The sequence below is a fragment of the Archocentrus centrarchus genome, unplaced genomic scaffold (assembly GCF_007364275.1).
Source record: "Archocentrus centrarchus isolate MPI-CPG fArcCen1 unplaced genomic scaffold, fArcCen1 scaffold_87_ctg1, whole genome shotgun sequence".
NCBI classification, from domain to species: domain Eukaryota; kingdom Metazoa; phylum Chordata; class Actinopteri; order Cichliformes; family Cichlidae; genus Archocentrus; species Archocentrus centrarchus.
The window spans coordinates 164,315-178,696 of record NW_022060297.1 but is presented as its reverse complement, the minus strand read 5'-3'; the positions used below and the strand labels follow the sequence as shown (position 1 = coordinate 178,696).

Below are 14,382 nucleotides of genomic sequence, written 5' to 3'. Positions count from 1 at the left end.
CAGCTTTCAGGCCCCTCTTCTGTGGAACCAGCTTCCAGCTTGGATTCAGGAGACAGACACCCTCTCTATTTTTAAGATTAGGCTTAAAACTTTCCTTTATGATAAAGCTTATAGTTAGGGCTGGATCAGGTGACCCTGAACCATCCCTTAGTTATGCTGCTATAGGCCTAGGCTGCTGGGGGGTTCCCATGATGCACTGTTTCTTTTCATTCATCTTATTTACTTTGTTTATACTCCACTCTGCATTTAATCATTAATTGTTATTAATCTCTGGCTCTCTTCCACAGCATGTCTTTTTTTCTCCCCCCTCAGCAGATGACCCCCCTCCCTGAGCCTGGTTCTGCTGGAGGTTTCTTCCTGTTAAAAGGGAGTTTTTCCTTCCCACTGTCACCAAGTGCTGCTCATAGGGGGTCGTTTGGACTGTTGGGTTTTCTCTGTATTATTGTAGGGTCTTTACCCACAATACAAAGCGCCTTGAGGCGACTGTTTGTTGTGATTTGGCGCTATATAAATAAAATTGAATTGAATTGAATTGAATTGCTGCATTATTTTTTCACTTTGATTTTTAGGGCGTCTTTTCATTCAGCCTCTGTAGGTTGATAATTTCCATTTCTGTCAAACAATGTGGCATCTTTTCATTTCTAACATATTACCCAGTCTATATCATTATAGATATCCGGCATAATTTTTTTTCCTGTTTAGACCTGATGTATTTTCAAAGTGTTCCTTTAACGTTTTTTGAGTAGTGTATTTATCTAAACATTGATAAAACTGCATGCTTTTATGTTTGGTGCCATTTGTGCATGTAGACCTCTGCTACATCAGGAACGCTCAGTCAGGTTATACAAAAAGGAAATGTGTAGAATGAGGTTTGCTAGCATACCACTGAACTCCTTCTTGAGGAAGATCTTGAAATCATCTCGCCCTCGGAGGTCACTCAGCAACTCAAATAAGCTGAAGGACCAGCGCTCCACACGCATCTTAGTGGGAACTTCCACTCTAAGGACAAACACAGGTTCAGTCACTTATTGAACATCTCATGTCTCACAAAATGACACGCTTCAAAATGTATCCATGCTGTCTTCATCCAATAAAATGTTGTGTGTAGAGTCTTAAAGAGACTCAGGATTGCTCAGTATTAATGTTGTCCCTCAAATTTGCATACCCAGTTAAAAGGGACTAAAATAATTCATTACACACTCTTAAGGCCATTATTTTCTCTGAGCTTTTAACAGACTTCTCAAATAAATACAAACTTAAAATGTTAGACTGTCCTATGTGAGAAAAGAATGTAGAGACACACCAGTGTTACTGCAAGGGAACGGTGCCTGTTCAATGATTACTTCACTGAACGTCCTACACAGTTACTGTAAGAAAATGCAAATGTGGGGGTTCACCTTCTCATGTTGAGAGTCCAGTATGCATCATTGTCTGTTTGCCAGGGGTTGCTGGGTAGACAGGAAGCCAGGAATGGGTCATGGTTTTTGTAGGTTGTGATGTATTTGACCAATCTGCAGAGACATCGCAATTATTATTATTATTAATATTATTATTATTATTATAGACCTTTTCCAGTTCAGGCTGCACAGCCATGACAGAAATGGAGATACACACAATATTAATTTAGAAACAATTTGTTTTAACTTAAGGAAACACAAGGAAAAAACATAAAGTAACCATAACAGTTAATAGTGTCAGTGGTGTGCGTGAGCGCATGAGTGAAGAGCTGGTGAATGCAGTGTTTAGTATGGAAAAACAAAAAGGGTGTCTCACAAAAGGAGAGCTCCACAGCCACTGAGCTCTAAGGACTTTTACAGAGCACTGGCACACTGGGATCAGGTGTGGCCAGGTCTCCAACGCCCGCAGAAGGGAACAAACAGGCAGAAAGGAAAGAGGGGCTGCGAGGGTCACCACAAGGAACCCATCAACCTGTAACTCAAGTTTAGTCATCATGGTTTCTGCTTTTGTTTCCAAGAACTTTTGGTTTTCATCATTTTAGTCAGAATATTACACACAGTCACTTACAAAGTAATATTTAAAGCTTTACTGTAGATGCAATGTGGCATACCAGCCTCTCCTGGAAAAGCTGCCATTCTGACATCTGTGTTGAGACTGTGCTTCTCTGCGAAGTCCATTACAGGACACTGACCTGAATTCGAGAGTCATACTTTTCCCAGCAGGAGTTTGGAAATTTCAGACCTCACTGTTGTGTGGAACCTGATAATATTTGAATTCTGTGTACTAGATGAAGCAGCTGTCTTATAATTTGTCAAATGTCTCATAGTGATATCAGATCTCTATGCAATCTATCCATCCTATGCCGCTTATCCTGGTATGGATCACATTATCAGCAGTCTAAGGAGAAATGCCCAGACCTCCCTCTCCAAAGCAACCTCCTCTAGTTCAGACATTTTCCCAAGCCAGCCAAGGGACATAATCTCTTGTATCTGTCCCAAAGTGTCCAAACAGCTGTAAACACCTCACTTAGGAGGCACCAGGGTGGCATCAGATGCCTCGCGTGGCTCCTTTCAAAGTGAAGGAGTAGCAGTTCTACTCTGGAACCCTGCCATATGACCAAGCTCCTCTCCGCTCCTAATGGAAAGCCCAGAAATCCTTAGGAGGAAGCTCATTTTCAGTGCAGATTCATTGAGTAACTTGAATATCTTGATTATAAAAAATTTTTGAAACAATTTTTTTGCTTTGATGCTTCGTTCAATGCATACACGAATCAGCTGCTACCATGTAAGTGTGAGCATTTCACCCACATTTGCAAGTAAATTAGACCTGCAATAGAAATGTATCTAGGAGCAGGCATGTGAATAAAAGGTATTATAACATTAAGTCCATGAACATCCCAGTTTTTCAGCAAAAAAAAAACTGTTCAAGATCCAAATTGAAGAAACGCGAACTCTGTAGCTGTTCCCATCCACAGCTGTTAGTTTTACACAGCAAAAACAGTAAAGCTACAGAAGTTAAAATAAAACATGCAGATGAACAGTTAACTCAGTCTGATCAATGTGTAAATCTGATGGCTTTCTGAAGGCTGATGGAAGCCGTCCTACTTTGTATGACTACAACAAACATGGGGCACACTAGACAGTATTTCTTTCAAAGCTTTAGTAACATTATTTTACATATTAAGATTAATTTAAAATGTAAATAAAATAGGTGAAATAGTAAAAAAGGTTAATAAAAAGAAATAGTGCATCATGGGAATCCCCCAGCAGCCTAGGCCTATAGCAGCATAACTAAGGGAGGGTTCAGGGTCACCTGATCCAGCCCTAACTATAAGCTTGATCATAAAGGAAAGTTTTAAGCCTAATCTTAAAAATAGAGAGGGTGTCTGTCTCCTGAATCCAAGCTGGGAGCTGGTTCCACAGAAGAGGGGCCTGAAAGCTGAAGGCTCTGCCTCCCATTCTACTCTTAAGTATCCGAGGAACCACAAGTAAGCCAGCAGTCTGAGAGAGAAGTGCTCTGTTGGGGTGATATGGTACTATGAGGTCTTTGAGATAAGATGGGGCCTGATTATTCAAGACCTTGTATGTGAGGAGAAGGATTTTAAATTCTATTCTAGATTTATTCCATCTGCACAAGAGTACAAGAACTTCAGTTTTATCTGAGTTTAGAAGCAGGAAATTAGAGATCATCCAGACCTTAATGTCTTTAAGACATTCCTGCAGTTTAACTAATTGATGTGTCATCTGGCTTCATGGACAGGTAATTAACAGGCAATTAAGACAGGCAACTAATTAATATGACTTCAATCACGCACAACTCGGTGTTTGTAAATAGTTTTAGCTCAAAAAAAGAAACAAATCACATTATTTGATGGTATATAGTATCGGAGGGAGAGGTGGGCAAATAAAAATAAAAATTAAATAATAATAATAATGAACAACAACATGAAAAACATATGTCTCAGTTTTTAAAATCCAGTGAACAAGCAAAGAAGAACTAACTCAGGTTAACCCAAAGGTACCAGAGAAACTTACGCTCCCAGAGAGACACTAGATTTGACCTTGGACCTCATGATGGCTTGTTGATAGAACATGTTCTAGAATAAAGAATACACATAATTTGCATTTGTAAGCTACCTCTGTAACAATGCAATATCAGTGTATTATTGTTTGCATGTTTACATTTTTCAGTGTCACCTAAATACTAAGACTTACCTTGCGTCTATACATGTCAAAGGTGGTTTTCTGACAGAAAAGAAGATAAAAATCATTTTCATGGTGCAGTAGACTGCTGACTGTGACGTGCATAAGTAGTATGATTAAAAGCAAAAGGGCTTTCTGATGCTATTGTCCTACATCTACAGTTCAGTTACAGGATCAATCCCAATCCCAGGAATACTTGATCTTGCAATGGTTTTGGAATATTGCAGCCTAGTATAAATACCAATAAAGCTGCTTTTCCCCATGTTTGAATGGGATTATTGCATAATTAGTGAATGTTCTAATACAGAAACAGACAACCACAGAGTGTAACACTCACACCTATAACCAGTTCAGAATTACTAACTATTCCAAAAAACCTGCCTTTGGTCTGCAAAAGCAAACTGGTACCCAACACACTGAGTGTTTGATAAGAGAATCTGCTTGGTGTGAGGTACCAGTGCTAACCACTTTACCACCGAATCACCTTCAAAATGAGTCAGATGGTCAATTTCTTTTGTTAACTGCTATAATCACAGCATCATTTTCTGTAAAGGAATATAACGCCACAGAGCACGCCACCACACAGTACAGTACAGTGGGATCGTAAAGTCTGAGAACTTTAGTGCAGTTATTTCTGGTTAATATCAAACAATATAGCTTTTTCATCAAGGTACAGCTTGAGCCATTGTTTAATCCTTAGCCTTATGTTTGAATCTTTAACTGGGACTGAAAATGGTCAGTAGGAATTTTCCCCCATCGTCCACTGCTGGTATGTCTGAGCCCACCCTTAGCATTAAGCACCACTTCCACTCCTGAGATTACTGCTGGGGAGCCTTGTTTTGACAGTTTTGTGTTTTTCTTTTTGTTTGTTTTATTCTAACTTTTGGTAAGGGTTACTGAGGTTCATGCACTGCCCACTTAGAGCCCAGCTTTGCTAAGAATAACAATCTAGTCTAGTCTGCCATGTGTTTCAAAGTTCTGCAGTTATGATAAAAAGAGTAAATCTGATGGTTTATATATCAGCACATAGTAAAACCAGTCCGGTCATTATCAGGTATTAAAATGTAGTAAATACAACCTCAAATGAACTGCAACACATGACATATTACACTGTGTTGTTACTTATTTAACAAAAATGTAATGTACAGCAGCAGTCAAAAGGCTGGACACATGGGTAAGTGTGTCCAAACTTTTGAGTAGTACTGTATAATGCAGAAGTAGTGTGTGAAAAACTGAGTACACCCTTACTGCTCCCTTAGGAATTCAGAAAGTAAGTAGAAACATACAAACTGAAAGATTATTCACAAGTGGAAAACATTCAAGACAGCTGCCAATAGTCCCCTGAGTGGACCTCCCAGCAAATCCACCCCAGGAATGACCCCAGGAAAAAAGGAGTATATATTTAATCTGCTCTCAAACTTTTTGACCCCACTGTGTCAAATAAACCTTTTTGCATTACTCATCATCTTCATATGAGGAAAGAGATCTGTGTTAGACAAGAGAAAGACAGGAGAAGGAGAATGCAGTGAATATGTTTTTCTGAATGTCTTCATCCTGTAAATGTAAAGAAGTGACTTTTTACCTTTAATATTTCAAAAAATATCTGAGAAACAGAAGGCTGAGCATGCAATCAAAAAGTCCACTAAAGCCCTACCAGCACCACCAAATGATATTCCTTTGATTATTACAATCTAGAAGTCCCTCAATATATATATATATAATTTATATATATGTATATATATATATATATATATATATATATATATATATATATATATATATATATATATATATATGCGCATATTATGCATATTTGACAGGATTACAGAATCTGAGGACTTATAATGCAGAAAAAAATGAATATATATATTAATGTAAGTCACTTCACTGGATTATAAATAGTGAGATTTGTTGTTCTCACTAGTTAAGCTATTGTAAAATATTTAATAAGCTGCTAGGTAGTTTCACTTCAGCAGCTTTCTATAGACAATACTCCCACACCTCAAAATGCACTAGACTACAAGCCACATTTACCCAGAGCCTCATACAGTGCTTTTTTCACTTTATTATTCTCAGCACTTTAATTTTACATGTGGTAAAAAGTGGATCCATGTGAAGGTTGAGGAAAGGAAAGAAAAGGAGTGAATTAGAAAGTGAACCAGAGTCGGTCATGGAAGTTGATGTCTATAGAGATCAGTGTGACGTAAAAACGTTTCTTGAAAGAACAGCTGACCACAGTCTCTCCAGTCTTAGTGTGAGTGTGTGCATGTGGTCTAGGTTTTGTCTTTTACATGTGCTTACTAGTCATACTTAGGAGACTCGTGTGGAAAAAAGCAAGCCCCCCTGACGTACATCATTGATTTACAGTAATATTAGCTTTAATTTAATATTTGAGTTAGAATTAGTTATGTTAGTGGTAGCGTGAGTCTCCAGAAAAGGACTTTAAGTTAATGCAGTATCCACTGAAGTCATGGTTACACACCTGTTTGTGCGTGTGTGTGTGTATACTCACCTGTTACCTGATCAGTGTTTGGGTCAATAAGCCGCTCTGGACCACAGTCCATAGCACTCTGAGTACGAAGCTGGACACACACAACACAGGCTCAAGATAAATACAGAGTAAATAATACAATTACCAATTATAATTATACTTTATAATAAGATTAAGTTCAAAAGACTGACCGGAGGCCTGTTCACAATCCAGTAAGCCCTCTCCTGGCAGTCAAACACCACACGATCCGGCTTCTTCCTCTCTTTACCGGCCCTGATATATGCACAAGCAGAAACAACTGGAAGTGGGGGTATTAAGAGGAAACCATCTGTGAAAACCTAAAACCAAATTACAACAGTGTCTGCAAAAAAAAAAAAAACACAGCACACAGCAATTAGTGACAAAGCTGAATGGCTGTTGTGTACTGCAATTTAAAAAAGCCCTCAAAAGCCAGAATCTGTGGTGGTACTGAGCAGCCACTGTAAAAACCACATTAATGCTACAGGTGGTTGAAAATTTTTTAAATTAATAAATAAAATTTTAAAAATTTGTTTCTAGGAAGGCCTTGCACATTTTTAGCAAGACTGTGGCAAAGCAAATTTACTGTGCACTAAAAAAAGTCCTTGGTTTGTTACACTGTACCAACCATGAAGTTCTCCTCAGATTGAAAAGAGCAGGCACAAAAAATCTTTGGCAGGTTGAACTATGTGGAACTTCACTGTGTGGAACAGACAAACCTCAACTAATCACATCAACACAACTATGTGATGTAGAAAGAAAACAAGTAGGAGTCTGAGGAGCTTTGAAATCCAGCAAGAAGAACGTGTGAGACAAGACTTTACTGAAAAATATGAAGAAATATTTAGGATGACTCTGACCCAGCCCTTCATGTCAAATCTTACTGTTTGCATCTACAGAATCATGTATACAGTTACAGTTACTTTTGCACACACTTGCAGATCTTGTATATATTTGCTGCACTCATTCACAAATCAGATTATATTTGTGTGGATGGACACACTCTGAGATACAAAATGAAGCTAGAATATTACTATACTGTACACTTCAAAACATCAAACTGCACATTGCAGCTGCTATAGTTGCAGCACTATCATGTGGAGCCAGCAAGAGATAATGAAGAAAACAGGCTCAAGTAAACTAATAATTTTCTACTTTGCAACGATTCATATACTAAAAACCTCATGCATCCTGGGTGGTCCATCCTCCTTTCTCTCCCCTCTCTCTTTCTCCCTCTGTCTCTATCTAACAATAACTGACCAGCAGCTTAACGGCCAGGTGAGGTTTGCTGACATATTAAATAGATCAAAGGTGCAGGATTGATTACAAGTGCATTTGGTAGCTGTTCACTCCCAATATGAGGTCGAAAGAGATGATGATGCAATTGAAAGAATACTTAGTGACTTCACTCTATATGAAGCTTGAAGGTAAATAATCACCTATCTATTTTTTGCAGTTAATTTAGTATAAATAAATTTTTGTGGAAGGGTCCTTTAGTCACAGTTGTTTCACTGAAGTTCAGAACTAAGCTCTAATCGTTTCACCTACTTGTACTGTTCAGTGGCTTGCATCACAATAAAATCCCATTTGTGGTTCAGCCATTCATGGAGGTGGTTGTAATGCGCCTGTTTAAAAGACAAAAACAGTGACAGCATGGAGCAGCAAGATGAAAATCCCTCCTCTTTTCTGAGGGAGAAATCTCTGTTATACAAGAACACTCTCTGAAGACCAGTGGAAGGGGTGACTGGATTCCAGTAGAAATAATTCAGCATTCTGGATATGGTGGCCTCCTGCGCTGGGTACTTATGTGCTACATATGTTGCATCTTCTGACAAAAATGCTGAAACATTAGGCTCTGGAAAATGTTTAAGCTACTTTTCTGAAATGTTACTGAGCAACCTTTGGAAAAACCTGAAAAAACAAGAGAACAAAACCAGGCAGCTGAAAAAAGCAAAGCTCACAGCTCAACAAGCCTCTTTAAATGCCTCTGGTCACTGACCTGGGCAGTTATTTTTAAACATTATCTTAATGAACTTTAATTTAACTTTAAAATTAAATTTATAGAATGAGATGTTCATTTCCGTGTACCTGGGTGGATTCTCTCCTGGTGCTCCAGCTTCCTCCCACATTTCAGAGACATGCATGTTAAGTACCCCCGGCATTGTCCTGTGTGTATAAATAGTCCTGTCTCCCTCTCTGACATTTGTGAGATGTTTCTGTGACCTGTGTATGTTCCTCTAAGTTCTTTGTCTAGTTACATTGTGTGCTGCCCTGTGTCCCCCCCAGCCTTGTAAATGGTAAATAGACTAGTTCTTATATAGCACTTTTCTACTCTCCTTGAGCACTTATACAACACATTTGCATTCACCTTACTTACTTTTTCTGCATCTAAGTGCTTTCTATCTAACATTCACACACATTCACACTCCGATGAATGCACTGGGAGCAACTCTGAGTTCACCGTAGCCTTGCTGAAGGATACTGTGGCATGCAGACTTGAGAAGCCAGAAATCAAACCATCAACCTTCCGATTAGTACATGACCTGCTCTACATCCTGAGCCACAGCCACCCTTGTGTTTCTGTCATGGTCCAGTGTTTTGTGTTTTTGTCAGTGAAGTCCTGTTATTGATTAAATTCTCTAGTTGTGTTTCTTGGCTTGCTTTTGCCTTAGTTAATTATGGCTCTGCAGTTTGTATTTTCAGGTCTTCCTTTAGTTATTGGAGTCATGTTCTTGGTTATTTAGTTATATTTGGATTACTAGTTCCCCAGTGATTCCCGTGTATTGTGTCAAATCCGTGTCTCTGTTTCCTCGTTGTCTTGCTTCCTGTTTTATGTTGCCGGTCTTCTGTTCCCTGTGTGTTGTGTTGTGTTCAGTTTTGCTTCCCTTGTGTCATTAGTGTCATTTTCACCTGTTTTCCCAGCTGTCTCCACTCCCCTCAGTATCCCTTTCGTATTTAAGCCCTGAGTTGAGCCCTGTTATGTCCTTTTGTTTCTGGCTATTAAAAGCTAAAGTTTAAGTTTACCCGCGCCTTTCGAGTCCTGCGTTGGGGTCCTGTACAGCAGTTACATGGCTGTTTCCTGGATTTCTATGTCCACTTTTGGGACAATATTGGACTTGTTTCAGCATTAAATCCCACGTTTTGTTCAGTTTGTCTGCCTCCAGTGTCTTGTATTTGGATACTAAAACTGTAATTCATCACATGAATTCTCTCCATTGCTCTCTCTTGTCATCCCCCCGCTCTTCTTTTCTTTTGCTCCCACTTCCTCTTTCTCATGTCTCTCTCTCTCCTTTCTGCTTGCTCTCTCTCCCTCACTCTTCCTGGGTGTACATGGGCAGCCCTCACCTTACCTATGGGACTTCCCAGTGTCACCGCCCCCACTGTCCTCCAGGTGCTGCACCTGCCTTTTCTATCTTTCTCTCCTTTTTGCTGCTCTCTTTTTCTCCTCTGTCTGTGCAAATGTGAGTCTGAATGGTCTTGACCAATCTCTTCCAGATTGCCCAGGTTTCCAGGTATGGTCCCTGGAAACCCAGGCATGCACACCTGTTGTCCATCTACAATCAAGTTCAGTATTTAAGCTTGGACCTCTCCACTGCTCACTGCCAATTTGTTAACCTGCACTAGTGGAAACTCTTTGGAAAAGCTGCCCATTAGCTCTCTACCATACTTGCCTTCCCCTGCCCACTCTTGCCCACCCTGCTGGGAAATTAGATGCCACAAAAAAGCAAAACATGGTCACAGTAATCCTGCAAGGAGGGCAGTGAGAACTTTGTTGGTTCCCACTGTGGAACTTATCAGCCTTCTCAGGAAACAGACCTCAGGTCACCAAGTGCCCAGATGATTAACTTTGAGTCTTTCTGCCTTTCTGTATATTTTTTCTGTCTCCATGTTGCCATTCCCATATTTGAAGTTGAAGTTTACATTTTACACAACCTGGGTCTTCTCTTTTTAATGCCATTGGCTTGGTTTGGTTGTCCTTTTGAAGCCATGCATATTTTAAATGGTGTCTTTCCATCACCAAATTTACATCTTATCTAATAAGAGGCAACCAGTCTTCAACATCAATAGTCTTCCAGCTTAAATCTTGGAGCACTTGTTGAACTGAAGAGCAGTAGTTCAATAATGAGTGATTTAAACAAAACAGAATTTAAAAACAGGCAAAAAGGCAGAACTAGAAGGAACTCTAGAATTACTGCAGCAAACTCAATGGCCCAGTTTCCCGTACAGGGATTACGTCTAATCCTGGACTAAATACTTTTTCCTATTTTGGTCTTCATTGACTTTTTCCTTTTAGTCTAGGACCATGCTTAATCCATGACTGGGAAACCAGATGAATGAGTTCCGCATATGGCTTAATGTATTGCAATCAGTAATCCAGTAATTATTATGCTACACACGTACTTATACATCCATTCATCCATGTTCTTCTGCTAGGGCTGCGGGGGGGCAGAGCCTATGTCTGTATAAAAATTGTTATACATGTACCTGTTCGTATGGTTCAAGCATGCCCTTCTTCCGGATGTTCCTCTTTGCCAGGTAAATGGCTAAAATCACCAAAAAAACAAAACACAGAAGTAAAAGATCATTTTCAAGTCAGCATAATTTAGGATTTCCATTTTCTTTTTGGAATGTGTATTTTACTGCTTTAAAAGGTTTTAAATCTAAACCTTGTTAAAGTCACAGGTTTTTTTATGTGCTACCCTTTTCCAGGTTACTGCCTTTTACTGTTAATATTATTAATGGTATAACAACAGTGACTCACCTTTGAAGGAGAATAGCAAGCTGGTTTATTAGCTTTGACTATCTCACAATCATCACTTTGAATTCATCTATCTGTCCTAAAATGTCCTAAAATGAACCCAATGCACTCGTGGTGCCACAGCAGAGAAACTGAATGGAAGTCTCTGATATGCCTACTTGGGACATTAACTCAAGCCAGGGTTGTCTTTTTTGGACTGTATTTGTAGGGCATCACTTTTAATATCGCAGATCCAGCTTTCAGTTGCTCCAGATTTTATTTGAGAAAATGTGATATACTGAATATATTAATGCATGACGCAGAGTTCATTTGATATGGGTGAGGGTATCAGAATAATTCCATTTATTTGAGGCTACATTACTTTGTGAAACAAACAAAAAATTAATAATAATAATAATAATAATAATAATAATAATAATAATAATGAGGAAATATTTTTGAAACTGTAGTTCCTCTCCTTTTGCAGTGTAGAAATAAGTAAATAAAAGTGCATGTAACTTCATGTTGCATAATACCCACCATAATCAGAGTCCTCTGGAACCCATTTCTGTGTTGGCCAGAAGTAAGGGGTCTGAAAATATTGGAGATTTAAACAACAGCAAAAAGAACAACAACTTTTAATTCTATAAACAATCTTTTTCATATATTATTTTGGTAGGTTTGTTTGGTGTCTTACTGAAACTGTTTATTTTATATTTTTCCAACCTAAAATATCAAGTATATGAAAGCAAAATAAATTATTCCAACATTTATTACTGTAATGGTACCCTGAAGACTGGACACCATGTGTCCTTCACGGGCCTTGATATCTCTTTCAGGGAGGATTAAACTGTTTATATCCAGGATGCAGTCATGTCTGAAGAAAACCATCTCCTGCTGTGAGCTACAGTTTCTCTGACATTGTTCATGTGTGAAAACAGCAGCTTACAGTGGATTTATACTTCTGTGTTAAATCAGTGGTCTGGTATTCTGCTATAGCTATGCCACAACTGTAAGCCCTTCTGAAAGACTAACCTGTGCCATAAGCTTCATCATAACCTACGCCGAAACCTGACGTGCACCTCTCTAGAATCAGAACTACATATTGCCATCAACAAAGGAAGGAAACTCATCTTCAGACACTATCTATGATGGAAAATTGACTGTGACCCACCACATTCATTACATTCAGCAAAGATGAAGCAAAAACGTAGCTTTACCTGGAAGCGGTACAGGCTGTTGTTGTTGCACATGACCAACTTCTTATGGTTCTGCAGAGGGTAGATATAACCATAAGCCACTAACATGGTGCTGAAGGCCTGAGCCTCTGGGACACAGACAAGAGAAAGCAGAGCAAGAGGACACTGTTGGGTTTTCTCTGTATTATTGTAGGGTCTTTACACACAGTACAAAGCGCCTTGAGGCGACTGTTTGTTGTGATTTGGGGCCATATAAATAAAACTGAATTGAACTGAAACAAATGAGATCAAACAGCAAACAATGTCTGGCTGTGTTCTTTTATGTTTCAGTAAATCTTTTGATGTTTTCAAAGTGCAGGGCTGCAGCACATTCACAAAAATCACTTTTGACTGTACCTTCTGTAGTGATCATCATTTTATTGGTAATCCAAGTAATTATGTCATTACCTGTGTGGACACATAAAACGGGTTAAAATACACTGCTCAAAAATTAAGTGAACGCTTAAATCACATATCAGATTTTCAGAGATATATTATTCACCATGAAAGTCTTTACTGATAAACATTGTGTAAAGTATTGTGAACAAATTTCTTGAATATCAGCAGCTAAAGTCTGTTCTACAGGGAACAGTTAATCTCAGTCAACTGAATTTAGAAATACCTCCATGGATAACAGAATTTCTAAACCTCTGTACCCCTAAATTGTTATCAAAATTATATAAATTATTACTAAAAACTGATGATTCAGTTTCCCTCCCAATTACAAAGTGGGAGTGTGATCTTTCTGTCAGCCTGGATCAAAATTTATGGACAGAAATATGTTTAAATATCTTCAAAATGACTAGAAGTCCCAAATGACAACTTATACAATATAACATTCTCCTTATAAGGCACTATACTGGATAAAGGATGTTCCAAATGAGCCTTACACACTCAAACATATGTTTACTGTACAAGCAATTCAGTGGAGAACTATATGTGCACTCTGTGGTCTTGTATGCCTGTTCAGTTGTTCTGGCAGAGGATATGTGAAGACCTATCCACATGGTTTAGCTGTCGTGTCCCAGCTTCCCCCAGACTATTTATTTTAGGTGACCTCAGTGAATTAGTTATGGAGGCAAATATATCACACATAGTTCTTACCGCCTTATGTGTTGCTAAGAAAATAATCTTCATGAACTGGAAATCAAAAAATAAACTGTGCATTACTCAATATAGAAATCTGTGGGGTGTTGGGTGGTCCTTGGGCACCTGGGGCTCTGGGGCCCTGCCGCCGGCCTGTGCGGAGGGTGAGTCTTGGTTACATTTTGTTTTCTATGAGCTCTTATTCCCTCTCTCATGTCAAGTTCTCTATATTCTGTGTTTTCAGTTGCCAAGCAAACTTTATTTATATAGCACTTTAAAAACAGCAGGTGATGACCAAAGTGCTTAACATTAAGAACACAATAAAATACGAAAGCATTAAAAACATTCCTTCCTGTTTTACTTTGATAGTCATTTGTGTCTTATGCCTTGTATTTAGATTTACTTCTTTGTCTTGTTCGGCCCAAGCCTCCCAAAGTGATTGGCAAAGAGCATATTGGAATAGTTAGGCTGCAGGCTGGAAAGTCCACAAAAATGGTCAATGTCACACGGGACGCAGTCAGAGTTGACAGTGGACCCAATGGGAGTGTGGGTCAGGTCAATCGCCTGAAAGGTATGTGTGAGGGTGACTGGAACAATGCCTAAGAGGAATCATTAAAGTTCTTCAGTATTCTTATTCTTATACTTTCTGGC

The 14,382-nt window shown here is 38.9% G+C and overlaps 1 protein-coding gene across 2 annotated transcripts in view; it reads right to left on the bottom strand.

Annotated features, from left to right (window-relative positions):
- The window catches only part of rgs9a (regulator of G protein signaling 9a), a 41,497-nt gene that overhangs the window by 17,955 nt on the left and 9,160 nt on the right, over positions 1–14,382 (bottom strand). The window contains exons 3-13 of one of the 2 annotated variants that reach the window (XM_030725951.1): positions 13,003–13,053; positions 12,628–12,734; positions 11,948–11,999; positions 11,155–11,213; positions 8,218–8,294; positions 6,843–6,924; positions 6,680–6,742; positions 4,173–4,202; positions 3,993–4,054; positions 1,398–1,511; positions 884–999 (exon numbers count right to left, since the gene is read on the bottom strand). In XM_030725951.1, coding sequence (XP_030581811.1) covers positions 884–999; positions 1,398–1,511; positions 3,993–4,054; positions 4,173–4,202; positions 6,680–6,742; positions 6,843–6,924; positions 8,218–8,294; positions 11,155–11,213; positions 11,948–11,999; positions 12,628–12,734; positions 13,003–13,053 — 813 coding nt within the window. The remainder of the gene's footprint in view (positions 1–883; positions 1,000–1,397; positions 1,512–3,992; positions 4,055–4,172; positions 4,203–6,679; positions 6,743–6,842; positions 6,925–8,217; positions 8,295–11,154; positions 11,214–11,947; positions 12,000–12,627; positions 12,735–13,002; positions 13,054–14,382) is intronic. The other variant, XM_030725952.1, reaches the window with a different exon arrangement.